At 44.0% G+C, this 20,942-nt stretch overlaps 2 protein-coding genes and 2 non-coding genes across 5 annotated transcripts in view; 3 read left to right on the forward strand and 1 right to left on the reverse strand.

Moving 5' to 3' along the window:
• The window catches only part of LOC117966242 (neurocan core protein-like), a 64,346-nt gene extending 59,553 nt beyond the window's left edge, over positions 1 to 4,793 (forward strand). For both annotated transcript variants that reach the window (XM_059014077.1, XM_059014078.1), the window contains exons 12-15: positions 556 to 638; positions 1,142 to 1,286; positions 3,441 to 3,623; positions 3,827 to 4,793. In XM_059014077.1, coding sequence (XP_058870060.1) covers positions 556 to 638; positions 1,142 to 1,286; positions 3,441 to 3,623; positions 3,827 to 3,954 — 539 coding nt within the window. In that variant the 3' untranslated portion in view covers positions 3,955 to 4,793. The remainder of the gene's footprint in view (positions 1 to 555; positions 639 to 1,141; positions 1,287 to 3,440; positions 3,624 to 3,826) is intronic.
• A 5,637-nt stretch (positions 4,794 to 10,430) lies between these two features.
• LOC117428958 (hyaluronan and proteoglycan link protein 4) lies at positions 10,431 to 19,207 on the reverse strand. Its single transcript, XM_034048016.3, has 5 exons — positions 19,050 to 19,207; positions 17,917 to 18,019; positions 15,941 to 16,303; positions 14,499 to 14,801; positions 10,431 to 12,956 (listed from the first exon to the last, which is right to left on the reverse strand). The coding sequence occupies exons 1-5, from the start codon at positions 19,050 to 19,052 to the stop codon at positions 12,586 to 12,588; spliced, it is 1,143 nt and encodes a 380-aa protein (XP_033903907.3). The 5' UTR covers positions 19,053 to 19,207; the 3' UTR covers positions 10,431 to 12,585.
• A 961-nt stretch (positions 19,208 to 20,168) lies between these two features.
• trnaa-agc (transfer RNA alanine (anticodon AGC)) lies at positions 20,169 to 20,241 on the forward strand. The gene has a single exon. It is a non-coding gene; the product is annotated as a tRNA-Ala (tRNA).
• A 167-nt stretch (positions 20,242 to 20,408) lies between these two features.
• trnaa-agc (transfer RNA alanine (anticodon AGC)) lies at positions 20,409 to 20,481 on the forward strand. The gene has a single exon. It is a non-coding gene; the product is annotated as a tRNA-Ala (tRNA).
• The last annotated feature ends 461 nt before the right edge of the window (positions 20,482 to 20,942 follow it).

Here is a 20,942-nt window from a genome sequence, read left to right on the forward strand (position 1 = left end):
AGGATATGGGGTGGTGGATTAATGATGTGGTTCTTGGAAGCTGAATGACTTTAAAAAAATGGCACGTCTTAAAACAAGGAAAGTGGAACCGATCATCCATCCACAAGCCATCATCCGGAGCTCTGCTCACCCGGGGATAATGATTAGGAAGGACCCTCCACTGACCCATCACGGATCAGGGCTTGTCCATGGACTAATCATGCATGACGGTTGTTTTTCTGTGGCTGTTAAAAGCCAGGCTTTATGGTCAACCCTGGATCAGTTCTGAACGTCAGCTAGGAACAGATACATTAGACTCAGCAATCACAGCCGAGAAGGTAGACAAAGAACGTTCCTCTTGCTTGCTTTGGTGCAGAGCAATGCAAAATGCTTTACAGTTTCCGTATCCCCATTTCATACTGGTCTTGTGTAGGTTTATTTGTAATTACAACTAGTATTGGATTCATAGTTTTAACAGGAGTTATCAAAATGCTGCTTAATCCTGTATATAGCAGAACCCTATAGGAATCGTATAGGGTTTTTTGTTGTAAAGTTCCCCTCCTCTCTGTGGCTCAGGGCTGGGTCATGAGAACACCTGGATTGGGCTGAATGATCGCACTGTGGAGGAGGACTTCCAGTGGACTGACAACATGGCGCTGGTGAGTCCTGCACTGACATCTTTGGAGCTTTGTGTTACTAAAAAAAAAAAAAAAGCATACCACAATATTAAAGCGCGGAGAAACCTGCTCACCCCGGATGGGGATTAAATGTTCACGCCCCCTCGTCACTTGATTGGTCAGTGTTGTGACGTACTTCCACCCATCCCGTTTTGGGCAGCTCTGATTGGCAGCCAATGCGGGTCAAATGAACATGGAAACGCAATATCAGGGGCAGCAGGGCTGAGTGGTGCATGGAAACGAGGTATAAGAGGGTCATGCAAAAATAATCAAGGAAAGACAGAAGTCAGGATAGTCCAGAGTTGTATATATCTTCATTTAAATGGATTCTTTGAGTTACCCATGAAGAGCCATTGTGTTTTCACTCAGAATTAACCATGTACTCAATGCAGACACATACACCGTGAGCCCCTCAGCACTTACTCAATCCAGTATGTTAGCAGCAGTGTCTGTGCCTGAGTGCCTCTCTCTGTCTCTCCGCGCAGCAATACGAGAACTGGCGTGAGAACCAGCCTGATAACTTCTTCGCGGGCGGAGAGGACTGTGTGGTGATGATCGCTCATGAGAACAGCAAGTGGAATGACGTGCCCTGCAACTACAACCTGCCCTACATCTGCAAGAAGGGAACAGGTAACCCAGCCTCCTACACCCCTAACCTCTAACCCCTGATCCTTGACCCTCACTACAACCTGCCAGTAAATTTGCAGTTTACCATGCTTTTCCTCTGCTGATATTAGGCGTACACTTTTTATTTTTCTACTGTTCTTCTACTATGCTGATCAACACTTTGCTAATGAAGAGGGTTTATTACCTTCACTCCAAACCTCGGGTTAGAAAACACCCTAAATGGACACCCAGCTTTTTTTGCACACAGTACAGAAACCGCCCCAGACGTGTGTCCTCCCGTCCAGCCTCCCTCTCCAGAGGGAGTGTCTGTGCAGCTGAAGAGCCAGCCCAGCTGTCTCCCTGACCTGCAGAGCGCAGCCTGTTAACCTGCTCCGCGGCACCTGCCACTCTGTCGCTGAAATCACAGCCAGGAATTCAAATGCAATCCCAGCCCGGGGATTAGGAGGATTTTCGCTGCTGTGGGTGGCTGCAAGCTGATTGCCAATTTGCATCTCTGAGAGGAGACCAGGAGAGGACAGGGAGAGGGGGGGGGAGCTCATTCCATTGTCTGTTTCATGCTCAGCTTCACTGTGTAAAAGCCCTGGCACGCTGCCTAACTGCAGCTGCTGCTGAATTAATGCAAACAGCATCTATGGCAAAGCAACCCCAACTTAACATTCCTTCTGTTTTGAGGAAGGCACAACCTTGAGATGAGGTTTAAAGATAACACTTATTATTTTTTTTTGCTCTAGAAGTGTCTGTTAGAAAAGGAGATGCTGAAAAACCCTGTGTTGTCTGCGATCTTCAAATCTCAGCTCTATGTTATTTCCACCTGACCAACAGTAAAACCAGGCAGCTTCGCCAAGTCTCCAGAACAAAGAGCCGTAGACAAGAATCATTTTTATTGTCAAATATCAACTGGCATAAATTAAATTCTGTGACTACATGCTTCTGTAGTTTGGCATCCGTTTTAGCTTTCCAGTTTGTTTACATATCCAAAGGTCTTTCTGCTGCAAGCACATCCCTCCCCTTCTCCAAGTCACGCTGTAAAGCAAACAGGCACGCTTCTGCTGCAACCTGCAGCAGCAGGAGGTCATGTGTGTCATTTGCCAACTTCGCTGTGGGTCAGGGAAGAAAAACAAACAGAAAAACTAAGAGGGAAAAGGGGGGTGCAGACAGTGCTGCGAGGCTGTATAAGACATCGGATCTGGAACTAAGCTTCTTCAAGCAGGAGGATCAGCTCAATGATTCTGTGAATCCTCATCTATCTTCCCCTGAATTCAGCTTCTCATAACGATAACCCAAGATGCTCTCTTTTCAGGATTAATTTGTTTGCAAATGTTGCGTGAAATCCTGCTCGTGGAGTTAATGGCATGCAGCCCTGGCTCTGTGGCTGGATGAAGATAGATGCTAATGACGATCGTATCGGGAGGGGTGTTCTGTATTTGGGGATTCTGCGAGGGCTCCTGAGGCCGGTGCCAGAGAACAATGCGCCACTATTGCAATTCATTACAATCCACCCCAGACCCCAGAGACTCGGTATCATGAAGTACAGAAATGTCACGTATATTAATAATCAGACAGCGCTGGGTCCTTCTTCTTGCAGCAGACACATGAAGCAAATGGGCTTTTGTGCTAGCAGCAAGAGTGCCATCTAGGGGCTCCCTGAGGTGTTGCATCTAGACATTTACAATGTGAAAATGTGTGTTGGAATGGCTAGCTGGGTCTTTACCAGAGCTGGGTACTTCCACTCCAGATGTAACGGGTATAATGAAATAATCCTTGAACCGAAATGTTCTTTACAGGGTTTATCTTCAGTATTACTGAAGTTATATCCCTGTGTTTCTTTGGTGTGGGTTAGGAAGTTTGTTCTGCAGTACAGTAACCCTCTCTCTCTCTTTCTCTCTCTATCTTTCTCTCTCTGTCTGTGTCTCTGTATCTCTCTCTCTCCCTCTCTGTCTCTCTCTATGTGTCTTTCTGTTTGTGTGTCTCTTTCTCTGTCTCTCTCTGTGTCTCTCTCTCTCTGTGTCTCTCTGTTTCTCGCTCTGTTTCTCTGTGTGTGTGTGTGTCGCTCTGTCTGTCTGTTTCTCTCTCTCTCTCTCTCTCTCTCTCTCTCTCTCTCTCTCTCCCTCTCTCTCTCTCCCTCTCTCTCTCTCTCTCTCTCTCGTTCGTCCGCAGTGCTGTGCGGGACGCCCCCGGTGGTGGAGAATGCCTTCCTGATTGGTCGGAAGCGAGCGCACTATGACATCCACTCCGTCGTGCGGTACCAGTGTGCCGACGGGTTCCTGCAGCGCCACGTTCCCACCACCAAGTGCCGCAGCAACGGCAAGTGGGACCGGCCCAAAATCATCTGCACTAAATGTGAGGAGCTCGCCTCGTTCCTGATCAGTGCAGAGACAGTGGGACACCCCCAGACTCACACTGCACATTTCACACTGACTTAGTGCAGATTGCATGGCAATAAGAAAATCTAATTGAAAGTAGCATATTAACCACTGAGCTTTTCTCTTTCTCCCTCTCTCCCTCTCTCCCTCTCTCTCTCTCTCTCTCTCTCTCTCCGACAGCGCGGAGAGCCCACCGGTCACGGCGCCACCACCACAAGTCCCGACGCGAGCGGAGAAAACACAAGAAGCACTCCTCCAGGGGGCACAGGGAGGAAGACGACGGTGACGACAGCCGGAACTACTTCTGAACAAAACAGAAACAAAAAACACCGCAGAACGTGAAGGAATTGAACCCTCCATCCGCAACCCTGACACTCCCACCACCCCCAACCCCAGAGAGAGTGCCAGGAGACTGGGGGAGTACGATACCCAGCTCCTGACACTCCCACCACCCCCAACCCCAGAGAGAGTGCCAGGAGACTGGGGGAGTACGATACCCAGCTCCTGAGACTCCCACCACCCCCAACCCCAGAGAGAGTGCCAGGAGACTAGGGGAGTACGAAATCCAGCTCCTGCTAGGCCTCAAAGGCCCTTTCACACTCTCTCCTTAACAGGAATTCAAATTGGAGTTATGGCGGTGTTTTTGTCAGCTTAAATATGTACAAAAAAAAGGTGTTTGGACATTTGCAGTAAATTATACAGTATTCACAGTGTTTTGCTATTTTGTGCTATTTAAGATGCTGTTAAGACAGCGGCCATAATTCCAATTGAATCCCAGACCCTCCCCCCCTCACCAGTGTAATTAATCTCCTGGCTTGGTTTTATCCAGGCCACTTTTCTGAAGTATTATTATAGCCCCTCAAAAAGGGGCTGTTTTTTTTTTGGTTTTATCTCAATTTTTTAAAGGTGATCTTGTTAAGGTTTTAAACCAGGTTACGCACGTGGGCATTTCGTTGCGTGCTCCAGCAGAAAGCGTTTTTTTTTTTTTTAATGAATTCAACTTTTCGTGTTTCTAATAAAAATAGAAGACCTGCTTTTGTTATTTTGTTTTTAAGAACAGCGCTAGTATTTAAATGTCGTGTTTCTGTTTGGCCTGCCACACGCTCCAGCTGAACAAACCCTAATTAACTATGTGAGTACTTTTTTTTTTTAATTTTCATCACTACTTCACATGATTGTGTCTTTGAACTTCAAGAACCCAAGACAGAGGCTATCGTTGATCCTAATTCTTAAAAGATACGAAAGTGTGTTAAAAAGTTCAACTATACAATGATAAGGGAGCCCAGGAGTGATGACCACACTAAAGTGGATGAGAGTTTGTGGTGGGAGGGGGGGTATTTAAAACCTTTACAAGACAGCCTTTAGATTTTACCAACCCTTCAACATAAGACTAAAAGGAGAAACTAGGTTTGTAAATGCTCTTATAATAATAATAATAATCATAATAATAATAATAATAATAATGTTGTATGTTGTTTGCTTCCTATGTTCTATGTTAGTTGGCACTTAACTATAAAGAGTGCAGTTTTGACATTCCTCAAGGCTCATCCTTATACAGAACACTTTTTCTCTTGACCATGCAAAGGGAACACCGGAGAGTCTGGCACAACAAGCATACATAGTAAAGTATTCCAACTATTCTTTTTTTATATACATTTCCTATACGGTTATTAAGTAATGAACAGGGGGGGTTTGTCATTTCTTGACAGGATTTCTTAAGTCTTCGTGAATGAGGTTATGATTCAGACTCAGGCTCCACTTTTCAGCTGAATTCGACAGCCTTGACAGAGCAGCTAGTGGAGAGTCTGCTAATTACTCTTTACATCAGCTGCGGATGTGCTAAAAGCAGCACCAGCCTCCTTGTAGATGAGGGTTACAGACAAACGATGTGGAGCGAGCCTACCGGGAAAGAACAGTAACAAAAAAAAATATACAAGATCTGCACTGCCGCAGCCCCCCTCAATTATTCAAGCATAACTTTGCAAAATGATTCAAGTGGCCTGGTTACAGGGCTGATTTGATTAACATATACCCAGCTTAAACCCCAGCTGGATTGTTAAGAGCCTTATCCCATTACCAGGGATTTCTCTTGCATTGCATCGACCACTTGGGGAAATCATGGGAAAAATTCAGGGTGATTCCCCAGTGCTGTAGAACAATCTAAACAACACAGCTGTGGTTCATCAGGGTATGGGTTAAACATATAGACCCCTTAGTGGTATAAGTATATCCCCACAGTCACTGTGTGCACAATTGTACCATGTTAAGTTTCCTGTCTATGTATGTTTTATAATGCAGATATAGTCTTTTTTCAACGTTGAACTCCATAGATTTCCCTCAAACTGTTTTTAAATGACAATAAAAAAATCGTGACCCAACGTGGGTATATTAACTGCAGATATTAAGAAGGAAAACTTGAGGAATGCGTTCAAAGAAGAAAAATAAATTAATTACATTTTTTTTTTTAAATTATATTCACACATAAAAAGCTCTTCATCAGCTAAAATGCCCGAAGTGCAGCAGAGTTTGCTGTCAGAAATCCATTTTGAATCATTTCAGCTGATGAAGCGCTTTCATGCTTGGCTAAATCAGATTTATTTTCCACTTTGTGCAGACTCCTCAGTTATCTAGTCTGAAGCTTAATACTTAATATACTGGAGCCTTATTGCTGCAGATTTAGCGCTCTACTGCCTAATTCCAATGGGTATCTCTATTATTGATTGGACCGATATAGCGCTCACTAAAACAAAGCTTCCTTCAGATAAGCAGGGATTTCCTCACTTATAAAACTTTCCCATATTAAAAGCATAGCAAAGTGTAATAATGCAAAGCATGGCAAAGTATAGGTAAGCATTGTAAAGCCCAGAGAGGTGTGGTAAAGCACATTAAAAACATGGCAGACCATGATAAACCATGGTAAATGCACATGGTAAAACTGCAAAATGACCGTTGGAATGTACTGAAGTAAACGTTTATATAGGATTTCCCTTGAGCTCGCTGTTCTAGGTTGGATATTAAGCTGTGTAATACCACACGCACTCTTAAGTTCCCCTCAGCAGTCTCTCCTCCTTTTAAGGCTTCCTTCCTGCTAAAATGACCCGCATGCACGTCTTCCCAGCTCTCCATTCTCATTCCGAGGATTAGTTTTTCCTTAACAGCATCTTGGATATGAAGCTGTGATGTAAATCCACCTTCAGAGTCTCCTCTCCGACAACAAGGCAAAGCTATTAAGAAGAACACCTTGACACCAAAGTCCTGGTTTAACAGAGTCTCCATGATAAAGCTAGGGAGTCAACCCTGTTAAAAAGCTGCCTGCTTTCAGGCAATCTAAAGCAATAGGGGTTTCGATTTCAATTCGACACGTTCAGTTTTGACAAATGCCTCGGCTGTTGTCTTCAGTGCGTGTCATGGTTCATTGCCTGTAGACACTAGGCTATTTTGCTGCCCATCATTCAAGTGGTTTTCACTGCTCCCCCGATCATTGTGGAGTTGAAGTCTGTGAGTTGATTTATAATGTGTCTGATCAGTATTGTTCTATAACTCAGCCCCGCCCCCCACCCAAACATTCTTCCCCTTCAAATCATTAAAAAAAAAAAATCCCATGCTCAGACAAAACATGTAAAGAAATTTCAGCTTTTTTAGGCCTGCTGTATTTTCGTTAATTTGCTTCTTGTGCAAGCAGCCCTGGAACAGGCATTTTCGATGGCGTTTGTAAAAAGTCTCATCCCTTTTGTAATATTTTTAATGTGCTTTTAATCCCGATTGGTAACGTATTACTTGACAATTGGGGGGGGGGGGGGGGGGGGGACGACACTTTTAATGAAATGTGGGACTCAGCGTTTCCTACAAAACTCAGAATTGTTTGTGTTGCTGTAAATATTACAGTGCATTTCAAACTTTCATTAAAAATGTGTTTGTTATTTATCCATGAGCTGTTGGTATTCATATGTATCAATGTTCTTATGTGTTATATTGTTGTCGTTGTTATTTATTCTTTATGAAATAATTAAAAAAAAAAAAACAACTCTCGAATGAAGAGTCCGTATCAGACATAACTTCTACCTTTACAGACAGATAAAGTCCTGGTATTAAAAGAGAAACAAGACTCACGTTTTCAACCGTCATAAGAAACGTAAAGCAGGTGCGTTCTAAGTGCCGATCCAGGGCTGCCTTCTCTTGCTCTAGTTTCCTGTGTGTTTGTGTTGCTCTCTGTGTTGCTGTTTTGCAGTGTGCTGTGAGATACTCCTGTTTGAAACACTGTGGACCTCTGTATCGTTTCTCTGGTTTTAATAAAGCTTTTTTTAAAACTGTTCCCAGAGTTTGTAACTGCATCCCTTTCTTTTATCAAAAAACATTTTAAAAGAACATTTGGGGCTGTCTAATACTGGATCCACTCGCAAACAGAGGAGATTCCACGAGTCATTCTCCTGATCCAGTAAAATTGGGTGAGTCCCACAAAGCGTGCATGTCTGCCCGTCTGGCATCTCCTACAGTAGGCCCACAGATGTTCCCGTTGCTCTTTCAGCACTGTAACACATGTCTCCATTTTAAGACACACTCTTATTTGTTTATCATTATATGCACTACCAGAGTCTGTTTATCTGTCGCCCTGGGGTGTGATTATATGTACATTATATGCCAGTCTTTTAGGAGGTGAGCATGGGGACCATTTCTCAGCCTGAAAAGTTTTACACAAGCTTTTCATAGGAAGAGTTAACAGCCGCAGTTTTAGGGCTCCACTGCCATCGATCGCAGGCAGACACCGAGACTAATCCCTCTTCCCTGCCAGCGCTCTGGCAGGGAGAAGTCCTTTCTCGATGCCTAATAGGCTGATTTATTCCACACTGTTGTTTTTCCACCCTTGGGTCTTCAGGACTTCGATCGAGTGATTTTGCAGCGGTGAGCAGAATCGTTTACTCAAACCTCAATACTGGACACCAAGCCCCCCTCCCTGTTATTGAGAGTCCTGGCTGCCTGGCCCTAGACCGTGCTGAACTCCCTCACTAGCCCTTGCTGTGATCCCATCTCAGATCATGGTCAAGCCCGACCTGCAGGAATTAGACAATGCTCCCAATCTCCTGAATGTTTGGTGATGATGATTCCAAGCTTCCGCTCACATTGAGGAACCTACAGTGGGGTCAGGTGACATTGATCAGAATTATCATACTGCAATAAAACCTTGATCCTCCAAACAGCCCCATGGTAACCTGTCATAGCGTGTGCTGCGCTCTTCTGAGGAAATGCGCTATTCAGCCCTCAATTGCTGGTATTTAGTGAACGCTGTGTTCTATATTTACAGGTAAAGGGCTTTTTCAGGAGGTTTCTTGATTGGGAAAGTCATATAAACAATTCCACAATCCCGTTATTCCTGACACCCTGGTCCCAATTCGTTTGGCTTTTTTGTTTTTTTAATGGGCTTCTGTAACCGTGGGTCATAGCAGTCACTGAGGTATGACTTCCTTACCTGTCTCCATTCACTGAAACAATGAAGCAGTTTTAAACAAGCCCTGTCATTGAGAAGCGACCTTCAGACACAGTGCATCAATACCTATCTCCTGGGGATCTAGGACAACGACATGCTAATGGCTGGAATCATTAAAACATTACAATGTTTGCCCGCATTGCACAGATGGGGAAGCATTAAGCCTAAATGATAAAAGGTGTGTGCGTGCTTGTGTGTCAGTTGCCTCTCAGGATTGTCAGTCAGCTGGGATTCATCAATAGGTCTTCAAGTGCCAGCGATAAGCTTGTTTTCTGGCTGATATGGGCTGGAAAGCATCATTCATTAAGCATGCTGGTAATCTCTAATGCAGGAGCCTCACAGCTCCAGGAGATGCAGACATGAAAGGCAGTGTTTCACATTGCTCTTTGTGTGGCTCAGCTGCTGACATTGATGAGAGCAGTCCTTCTAAATCACATCAAGCTAATGAAATATCTCCATAAATCTCATCAGGAGTGCATCGGGCCATCCGTTACTTACTGTACAAGCTGACTCCTTGTCAGTATCACGGCATGATGGCAAATGTGTGTTTTTAATTCCTGTCTAGTGGTTTTAAAAGGTTTGGATTAAATGCGTTTAAAATGATAGCGGATTCACCGCCGTGTGATTTCTATACTGGGATTACAATTTACTGTAAAGCGCAACCCACTGCCATGTATTTATTACACCTTTGATATATATTTGGAAGCTGTGTGAATTTTTACAGGACTGCAAAGCTCTGGTTTCGTCATTCCTGGGTTTAATTCCCTCAGCGCGTTACCGCTGTAATATAAAATGAAACATGCCTACCTGGTGCCTGAGGGTGAGATTGGGTTTAATGCCGGAGGGGGTTAGGCTTGGGGCTGTGCACGTTCAAACTTCAAACGAAGCGTTTATCTTTAATTTACATCTCTAACCAAACAACCGTCAACACAAAGAGCAAAAAACCACAGCCGGTTTGTATAGTCGTGTGGCTGGGGGGAGGCTGCTAGGCAGATGAAGAGATTTTAAGACGCGCTAGCAAGCAAAGATCCAGTCTTTGTCTTGAATGAGAAAGCCTCAGTGTTAATTAAAGGACAGGGAGCTGGAAGGTGTCATTTCCGGGCATGCTTCCTCACCTTCTCCTGGTAACTGTTGTCTTGGCAACCAGGAAAACCAGAGTGCAGTAACAATATTTGCCTCAATTCAAGTCAGCTGAGCAAAAAGGGTCTAGTTATTGCCTCACTTTTTTTTTTTACCATTTAAGAAACTAAAGTTTATTCATAATAAATAGCGTTGTTTAAATAAAAACACAGTAGACAGGCAAACCATCATTGACGGGTTATTATTACATTGCAAGTACATTGAGATGTGCAGAGACCTGCAGAGATTACAATGTAACTGTACAGTCATTACATCATGTGACTCAAGAGGAGACTGCTGTGCAAACATCCGCTGCAACAACGCCCCCTACTGTTGGGACACTTATCACAATCCTCAGCACTAAAAAAATACACCAATGCTGTTAAAATGATGTCACGATGGTTCGTTTTTTTACATTGGTTTTCAATATGATTTAAGATATTCTGGCATAAGATACGTCTGAAGGACCCCCCGCCTCTCTCATTGTCTTCCATATTACTGTCTTCATTTAGGTGGCCAGTCAGAATGCCAGAATATATTGGTCCTCCCCTATTCTTCAAGTCATTATGAAAGGTTACCATTTTGATTATTTAACTGTGGTAATGGTATTTTGATATATTAATGGCTACTAGTAAGATGACTTAACAGGTCACATTTTGATGATGTCATATTGATGGTTCTATGGTTGCAGCTAGAGTTTTTTTAAAATGCAATATGTGGCTGTTGTTACTTTGTATTGCTTTGAAGTTTAAAAACTTAAAAACTGCAGCGTCCCACAAATCCGTTTCCATTTCATAGTAAAAGAAGGTGGCTAATTACATTCTTCCATGGGGGCAGCCTTCCAGGCACTGCTTTATTAGAAAGAAAGCAAACCTTGTTGACTTTCCAGTTTGTCTGTGTTGTCTATAAACGACATTTATATCTCAGGAAGCAAAACGAAAATATAATATTATTGTTACACGGATAACATTGTACATTCAACACATCTGACCTCCTGCTTCTGATCTGATATTAAAGAAATATATGGGACACCTTCAAACTAAAGGAAATGGAGCATGTTTAAATGCTGCACGGTTTGCACAGGCTACTGGAATCTTTGTGCTACACTTCACAGGCTGATGATGTCATAGATTAAGAACCCTGTTTACTTATGATGTCACTGGAATTAAGCCCAGACAATTCTGATCACAATAATAACGCCTTTCTCAATGGTTAGTATGATGATCAGGTTTGGGCGCTTACGCTACGGCTTCAATGAGTTACACAGAACAGAGGAAGAACACAAGAGGAGATCCACTCCAGCCACTGGCAATGGCAGGCAGGTGAGACCTGGTCACATGGTTCAGGGAAAGGGCATTCTAGAATGGAGGAGGTGCTGTAGAGTTCTACAGTGACTGTTCTAAATCAGCTGCCCTGCTTTTAAATTATTCAATTAGACCTGCAAGTCCCTTGACACTACAATAGTGAGGATCTTTAAATAGCATTTGAATTACTTGCTATGGTGTTTGCAATCATGCTGTGCTTCAGCCAGTGCCTCTGGCTTCTGCTGCTGCTTCATTATTAAGTTATTATCCTCCTTCTCTAAACCTGCCACTAACTCTGCTTTGAATTTGTGCTAAAGATCCTAAGTGCTGACACTGTCTACTGCTCAAGTTTGAAGAAGCTTAAATAAATGATGTGGGAGAAACAGAACCCAGAGCCACTCAAAATGACTGTGAGCACCATCAAATAGCTGAAAGAATAACCCAATTAAAGCCATTTACTATTTAAGATCTCCTCTTATAGAAACTTGACCTGACCGTATGGGAATAGTGTACTAACTAGCAAACTATTATTTGACATATTTAAGTCCAGTTTTCAGATTTGATAAGGTGTTGACACCCCGCTAAAATGCCCCGCCCCCTCCCGTGACGTCATCGCTACACATGCTGTCAACCCCCTTTTATTCACATGCCATTTTAGCTGATTCTGCTGTGGGCTTGATATGGCTAACATGACTAGCCTTGCTATGATCACTAGTGCTATAGCTGCATTTTTCAGAGCATTTTACAGCACTTGGGGAATCACCCTGGATTGCATGAGGGCCCTGTTGCTGTAAAATGTTCTTTAAAAAAACCCTCAGCGGTGGCTTATCAGGTATTGGTTGAGCAAATCAATCCTTTTTATATTCTGTCTATAAATAATTGTGCAAGTCCATTTAAAATCACTCAATAATTGTGCAATGTACTGCATACTAGTCATAATGTGTGGCAGTGATAAAGAGTTTGTTAATGAAGGTGGCTATGTATATAAAGGGGTGCACAGTCAGTGCTTCCAGAGTGGCTCCTGATGGCCCCTCTTAGATGTTAGTGGGCCCCGTGCTGGTGACCTGGCTGCGCGTCTTTGCTGATGCGTTGCCGATGATCTCATTACCGCCCGCATCCGGGTTCTTCCGGTAACAGTAGACCCCGTAGAGGCGGAACTTCCTGTCAGGGAAGCCGAGCATGCGGACCCCCGGCTCTGGCCCCCCGCAGCGCGCCCGCGGGTTCACGATGGGGTAGCGGATACTCCCGTCCTCGAGCCAGCCTGCCTGGCACCGGTCCAGGAGCTGGAGCTTCCAAGCGGCGTAGAGCTGGCCCACCCTGGCCACCGTAGAGCCGTCCCGCTCGCAGGCCTTCACAGCGTCCCCGTATGCCAGCTTCTTGTAGGTCTTCAGAAAGTACACCTCGCCTGGGAGAGACACAGCGAGGGCGTGAGCCAGGAAGGGAGTCTGCTTAACTGTCTTACATCTGTTCAAAGCCTTTAGAAAAGCTCACTATCCAGTTAGAACAGTGAGCCCACAGGAAATCCCTTAGAAATGTTTACCATGGTACATCTGCACAGTCATTTAGCAATTTTCCCATGGGTATATTAAGCATTTACCATAGTTTACTTAATATGCTTTACCATACCTCTCTGGACTACAATGCTTTCACTATGCTTTATTACACGTTACTATGCTTAAACTATGGGAAACGTTTAAAGGGACCAGTCTTTCGTTAACTTATATTATGGGCGAAATCTCATGTCAATGATACATAACTGTGAAACAAACAACTTGAGACTGGTAAATCCATCTCAGTTACATATGTGAGCAGGAGGATGATGGGAAATGTAGTTCTGAGAGGTCCATGCGGGTACATGTGAAGCCATCTTAAGGCAGGGAATGCAATTTAAAAGTTAAAAAAGTGGTCAAAATGTAAAAAAAAAAAATTAAATCAATACACACACCTTACGTAAACAGTTGTAGCAACACATGGGAACATGAAACACAATAAAATAAAAAGGTCCTTATGTACCCTTTAAGGTTTCAATACCTTTGGGTGCAGCAGACATGGAATACAATGCATTAGTTGAGTGCGTTCATACCAATGGTAAACCATTGACGGTAGGCATGCGCCAAAACCTTGTTGAGTAACCACTGAGGACTTTCAGAAGCTCACCCCTTCAGTTATTATTTCCACAAGGCTGAGCAGATTTAACAAGCCGCTCTTTCTAGCTTCAAACGCAGCATTGCAGGCGGCAGGACCAGCAAGCCACACAGCTGGGAGATATTTACTCCTCAGAGATACGAGAGCGCCTTCTACCTGAACAGACATCCCGGATACAAACCAACAGAAAATCGATGGCATGCCGTACCGGGCTGCGAGAGGATGGATCATAACATAGACATTGATTTTTATTTTTCTTTGTCGTTTCTGCATCACTGACCTTTTTTCAAAAGGGAGTTTTTTTCCCTGAATAAATCAGACCACTGGGCTTCTGAAATCTCTTTATATTTCAGCCCTTTATCATTTCCTATGTCAGGATGCTACACTGGAAAACTTCTGAGTAAATTAGCCTCTTGAGGTATCCAGATGTGTGTGTGTGTGTGAATGTATCAGTATGTGTGTGTGTGCCTTTTTGTTTTATAACTCCTGGTTTAGACACTTAGAAGGGATCAGAAATGTGGAATTAGCCAGCTTAGATCTAAATTACTTAAACTTGTGTTGCATTTCATTCACTATACTACTAGACATCTATAAAGTCGTCCAAATGTTTAAAAAAAAAAAAAAAGTGAGCTGTTGAAAACAGTGATTTAGAAAAGGCACTTAGTTAAGGGCACTTTTACAATGTACTGTCAATATAGCCTCAGAGTGAATTAACCAAGCTAGTGAAGGGAATTCATGCGCTGGGAGCATCACGGGATTCAAATGCATGTGCAGCAGCAGAGAGAAAATGAGCGCTGGTCACCGTTGAGGTTGGAGGTGAAGCAGAACGCGTCGTAGCGCTCGCTGTCTTTGTGGCGGTAGCCGTAGTTGCGCACGCCGGCGGGGGTTCCCTTGCGGCCGCACTCGTCCCGCGGCCGGGAGATGGGGTACTGGACCGTTCCGTCCTCCAGCCAGCCCGCGTTGCACCAGTCCAGCCCGTCCAGCCAGGCCGCGTGGAGCTGAGGGTACGAAGCCAGGATGGCGTCCTGCGCAGCGCACACCTCCTCCGCCTCGTGGAAATTGAGCTTGTAGCGCCCCAGCCGGGGGTGATAGGGGAACACCACGCCTGCGAGGACGGGGGACAGGGCTGCCGTATGACTCCATGTACACTCGGACAGGCTTTTCAGCTCACACCCCAATGCATTCTGGTAAGTGTAGTCCTGCTGTGAAAGGCTGATCAAACGTACCAGAATGCACTGTGATGCGAGTTGAAAAGCCTGAACTGTCCCAAACCGTCCCAGTGTAGATGGAGTCATACAGTAACCCTAACAGGGAAGCCTCGCTGGGTTAATAGCATAAAGTACGGTTTATAATTAGACAGTTTAGAAGTAGAAGTTTTATAAGCATACAGAAACGCAGTTACGACTCAAGATGCAGCCCTGAAGGCACCATAACAACAGGGTTAGAAACTTGTCCTAGACCTGCACCCAGTCCTGGGGTCCCGAACTGCCATCACTTATTTAAATGATTCAGTATCCAGGAGTTTGAGCAGCCCCTGTGAAACCGATTGCTCCTTCCCTTATAGCTGCATGAACAAAATCCTAAAAATCAACCTGAAGACGCAGGGATTCAAGGGTCATCAGTTGAGAGCAGATTTAACAGGGACCTGACCGTTCAAACTCCTGGCTCCTGTTGATTTCAATAATGTACCTAAACAAGGGGAGTTCTGCAGCCCAGGACAGCGCGCAAGACTACTGGATGCTTCTTACCCTGTAACAATATTTGCACATAGCCATTCACAATGATAGAAAGCATTATAAAAAATAAAAGTAAATACAGTTTAAAAATAGTGCCGTGGACCTATTGAGAAAGCTTTAACTAACTTAGTTTTAATTTTTTTTTAAAAAGTTTTAGATTCAAAAAACAACAGCCCGTGACAACATGAATATCCCACTGTATTAGTTTCATAAGCGTTATTTAATTAGCTATGTGAATGAGGTCCATCCTTATAAAAGTTTACCACAGTATATTTGTGCAGTATTCTTGCAGTTTTCCCCCACGCTTTCCTCATGGTTATACTGTGCATTAGCCAGAATCTACCCTGGTTTGCCATGTTTATTAATATGCTTTACCGGATCGGTATTCTTTACAATGCTTACCTACGCTTTACCCGTGCTTTCACTGTGCTTTATTACACTTTGCTGTGCTTTTACTGTGGGAAACTTTTGTAAGGGCAGCGGCTGGTCAGTGACTCTGCCCCCTGACCTTCCAGGTCGAGGTTGACGAAGCCGGTGTCGTCCTCCATGTCATCGGTGACCTCACACTCGTAGCGGCCGTAGTCCTGCAGGGTCACGTTGTGGATTTGCACGGAGGCGTCCCCCGGCCCCGCACCCTGCAGCGAGACGCGCCCCCGGTACGTCCCGAAGGCCCGCTGCTGCCGGCCGAGCGAGACGAAGACATCCTCAAAGACCAGCGCGTCCGTCACCTTGGTCCACTTCACCCGGGTCCGCGCGGGGTCCGTGTGCTGCGGCTCGTGGTGGTAGCGGCAGGGCAGGGTGATGGAGCCGCCCCGGTGAGTCAGCACCTTCCCGGGGGCTGTCTGAACGATCACTGCCCCGCTCTCATCCTCTGAGGGGGGGGGACACGCAGAGAGAGACGCACACAGAGACAGAGAGACAGACAAAGAGACGCGCATAGACACACACAGACAGACAGAGACATAGACACAGACAGAGAGACACACAGACAGTGAAAGAGACACACAGAGAGAGATAGAGACACACATACAGACACGCAGACAGACCGACAGACAGAGACACATACATACAGACAGAAACGCGCGCACACACACACACACACACACACACACACACACACACACACACACACACACACACAGAACAATCAAATAAAAACATTTTTAAGGCGTTGCACTCATCGGAAACAAACTACAATGATTTCTCAATAAAAACTAAATAACAAAATTGTGACCGATTGACCCAGCACTAAAAATCGATAGAATCTATGAAGGAAAAGGACTGGAGTTAAATATGTTGCCATTTTAAAAGTGTAGTATGATAAGATTTTAAAAGCATGGGTTTATGTCATCCTGTGTCTAATCATCCTCTCACGTTTGTATCTTCAATGCTTTCCGCTGAAGGCTCGTCTTGTATAAACACGTGATTTCCATGAGGTCTCTGGAGACACCTTTCTGTCTTTTTCTGTCACGTTTCCTGTGTGCTTCTCTCTCAACAACACTCCCTCTCACCCTGTTACTGAAACACAGATCAGACAGAGGCTTCTACTCCAGAGCCTTAGGCTGTTGATGTTTTTACAAGCTTTCAAAAGCTCATAGATTTGCATTAGCAGGCAGGGTCTTGCTTTCTTTTAAAAACACTGTGTTCCCATCTCAGACCCCGAGCTGCCAAACGGACTTACCCCATCATGGCAGCTCAATTGTCTGCGAGATACAGCTCTCTGTGCACATCTCAGGAGCCAGCCTGTGTGAGCTGAATACTGAGCAGAGATATTGTTATTTCAGGGGAGAGATGCTTATGAACGGGGAACAGCTCGCCCCATTGCAGCCCCGGACAACAGGAGCGGAGGGTAGAGTTCAGAACGTGCGGGATTGCTGATTCGATCCTAGTCAGCGCGCCCTGGCTTGGCACGCATGCTTAAGTGTACAGCAGGACACAAATGTAAAAGCTGTTTTTGCATTCGTTTTGCACTAAAAATATAACGCTACTACATTTTTTCTGTAGCTTTCTGTGCACTCAGACCTTTGTTGACAGTCCAGTTTGTTTACATTCACCAAACAGTAGCTTCTTTCCCTCTTGAATCTTGCTTGCCACTGCGTCACCACATGAGCCAAATACTATCAGCAGTGACAGGTTATATTGTTAAGTTCACTCGGGGAAATTAACTAAAAAGGATTGTTTTTTTTTATACAGACTAGGAGTGCTTTTGCTGTACAGATCTCCATTTCCCAAAGGTAGTTAGAAGTGTTGCCAGGGAGTCTAAGAATGTTCCCTTAAAGGCGCTGCAGATGGAAAAGATAGCTGGCAGCTGTAGATCTTCACACCTACCAGACATACTATAAGACAAGAACGGCAACTACCCACAACCTTTTCGTTCTAAAGTGTAGTTAAGGGAGCATCTATAAATTCTTAGACTCCCTTGCAAGGGACCATCAATAAAGTGCATTAACATTACAGGCAGGGTGCCCCATTTGGTTCTCTTACCTAGCACATGGACAACCTTCTTCCTGCCTTTGTCAGTGTCAGGCAGTTGAGACGAAGCAGACAGGAACAGCAGAGCAGCGAGCCAGGCCAGACCGACCCACCCCTTTAATGACACACACTCCAGGAGTTAAAGGTTTGCTTTAAGCCATCTACAGTGCATTTCATTTCTCCGTTTAATATCCTGTTACGTGAGTTTTGCCTAATACCCCATTGTTGTTTCAGCTTAGATTAATATGGTGTTTTGTTTTTTTTTTTCTACAGAAATTACCCCTAGGGGGGCGTGCAACTGTAAATTCTTCCCCCATCTGCAACTGTGGCAACAGTGGGTTAGCAAATGGAAATGATCTCGACAACATTTCAGAGGGGACGGGAATTACAGCTGCACAACCCTCATGGTCGTTTTTATCAAGGAGTCTTTTCAGAAGCAGGCCCAGAGGTTGTAAAGGGTCGTTCTTGCTAGAATTGTCAGTAAGCCTGGTAAATAATGACCTGGAAAAAAATCTTAAATCAAATATTCTGACCATGTAGAAGATGCTAAGAAGATCCCTCCTGTCCAGGAGTTAACCAGCATGCACAAGTAAAGATCATTCCTGGTTTTTATTTGCAGTTCTGCATACAGGGATTGGATAGTGAAACACCCACCATAACACCATCAATAGGGTGTAGGTGCCCCACGAAAGCAGACTATCGGCAGCCCTGTCAGATCTGCTCTCGTGCCAGATTCAAGGTTTGTATCAGTTTCATTTAGTAAACTGGCCCTACTGCAGAACAACTATACAGCAGGTGATCTTACATTATACTACGCATTGAAATGTTTTTTTCTTTGTAGCATTTGAGTTTCCTTATCTGAATAAAAAACAAGCTGGTAGAAATACTTTCGTGACTCTGGCCCATTGTGGTACTGTCCAGTATCCGTGATCCAAATTACAGGTTTTTTTTTGTGCTGCAGTATCCAAGGAGATCATATACAGACCCCCCCCCCCCCCCCCCCCCCCCCCCCATTATCACACACAGATACGCAGCACTGACACACTCAAAGCAGCAGCATCTCTCAAGGTTAGACAGCATTGCAAGCAAGCAAGCAAGATCAAGCATGCAGCAGAAAAGTCCTGCATTACGCCACAGAAACTTACCATAATGCCACTGGGAGGATGAAAAAAAACAACTTAAAAGTTATCTGCAGCAGAAGCAGCAGTCCTAGAGCAGAATCCCAGTACCCTTTTCTCAACTACCTCTATTCTCTCTCTCTATGTCTCTTGCTCTTCTGCGCAGTCCTCTCTCTCTCTCTCTCTCTCTCTCTCTCTCTCTCTCTCTCTCTCTCTCTCTCCCTCTCTCTCTCTCTCATGTTTCTATTCTCTTGCAGTCCCTTTTTTTTTTTTTTTTTTTTCAGTGCAGTGGAATATGCTGACGGTACACTAGAGCTCCTGCACTCAGCCTTGTTTTCTCGTGATCAGCAAACAATCAGGCGCTTGCAGGGATTGGGAAGGAAACGGGGGTCCACACAGCCCCTTTCAACAGCACAATACTTAGGGCTGTCACCTGTCCGTGTCTCCCCCGGGTCGTGTACACACACTCGGCTGCAAAGAAATGTATTCACAGAGGCAAATGTTTTGGGATTTCATTTATAAAAAGTGTATTTTTTTCTATTTACTTTATAAAGAACAATTAAAAAAAATGTTTTAGGTTAAGGGGGGGCTATTTTGAGTGTATTTAGTCGCCATAAGTGTGCAATTTAAATTAAATTACACGTAATGCTGCGCCCTGCTTACTTTTTTCAAGGTTTAATATTCTTTATATTAGGTCTTTTAAGAAGTCCAGTACACGTAGAGCACAGAAAGGGGAGGGGCGATCGAAGCGGCTCGTGCTGTGTGACGTTTCATTATTTAATTTCTGCTCTCCCTTGCTGGTCTACCCTGCCGTTTAAAAACACACGTCATTTTTAATCGAACTGTTTTCATTCAAATAAAAGAGCGCTGACCTTTATTCAAAATGCATCTTCTGTTGAAGTTACAGCCGTAGAAAAAAATACGTCCTAACTTAAATATATAAACAGAGTCTTACCTTCGTTCTCAGTAGGTGACAGAAGTTTGCATCACGTTTTTCAATATGGGTCGGCAGGCGGGTAAAATACATAAATAAATACAGATACTTTGTTTAAACTGGTACGCTGTATATGCATTCTCGTTACTGTGCAATGCATTATAAGGAGTAAAATAAGTCCTATTTTTATATAGAGGGACGATGCACGTGGAGGGGAATTAGCTCAAATGGTAGAGCGCTCGCTTAGCATGCGAGAGGTAGCGGGATCGATGCCCGCATTCTCCAAGCATTTTTATTTCTCAAAAAATGTCAAATCTCATGTAGTGTATTGTTAGTTGTATATAACTCAAAATTACATTTCACTTGATGCATTTATGCAGTACACGCTTTAATGCGTCCTTGTTTTTAGTAAACCGTTTTTGAAATACATTTCTGACGTTGTTGAAAGCGAAGGGGAATTAGCTCAAATGGTAGAGCGCTCGCTTAGCATGCGAGAGGTAGCGGGATCGATGCCCGCATTCTCCAAAGACATCGTTTTATTAAATGATGGATTCAATTTAATGTGTTTTATGGGCAATATGAGATTCAAAATGACCTTTGTAAAAGTTAAAGGTTGATTCAATTAAAGGCGGGTGAAAGTTGTTAGTGATGCGGTATTATTAGAAAATACAGTAGACTATTGAACTGCTGGAGTCTACAACACTATACCTAAACCCCATAATCTGAAATCAGATGCACTGTGAATTATGCACATGTGTCATTATATTTCATTTTCAGTTTGACCGCATAATGTACAGAAAGTGAGACTGAAGTGAGATCTCAGCGGGCATAATGTGAAAATTAACACGTGTTATTTTTTAAATTAAAATCATATTACATACGTTCATGTGAAAACGGTGCTATTTTACTGAATTCATAGGCAATAACTTTTGATAAAACCTTCAGCACAAACGTGTTAAACAGGCATGTTTAGAGCACCACCTAGC

The sequence above is a fragment of the Acipenser ruthenus genome, chromosome 47 (genome assembly GCF_902713425.1).
Source record: "Acipenser ruthenus chromosome 47, fAciRut3.2 maternal haplotype, whole genome shotgun sequence".
In the NCBI taxonomy this organism is placed as follows: Eukaryota; Metazoa; Chordata; class Actinopteri; order Acipenseriformes; family Acipenseridae; genus Acipenser; species Acipenser ruthenus.

What these genes read in the sequence shown, in the direction of transcription:
- LOC117428958 (XM_034048016.3), bottom strand. An exon ending in GAAGGTTGTCCATGTGCTAG is followed by an intron (nt 16,304 to 17,916) that starts GTAAGAGAACCA and finishes CCCCCCCCTCAG; the next exon opens with AGGATGAGAGCGGGGCAGTG. An exon ending in CGTCAACCTCGACCTGGAAG is followed by an intron (nt 14,802 to 15,940) that starts GTCAGGGGGCAG and finishes CCGTCCTCGCAG; the next exon opens with GCGTGGTGTTCCCCTATCAC.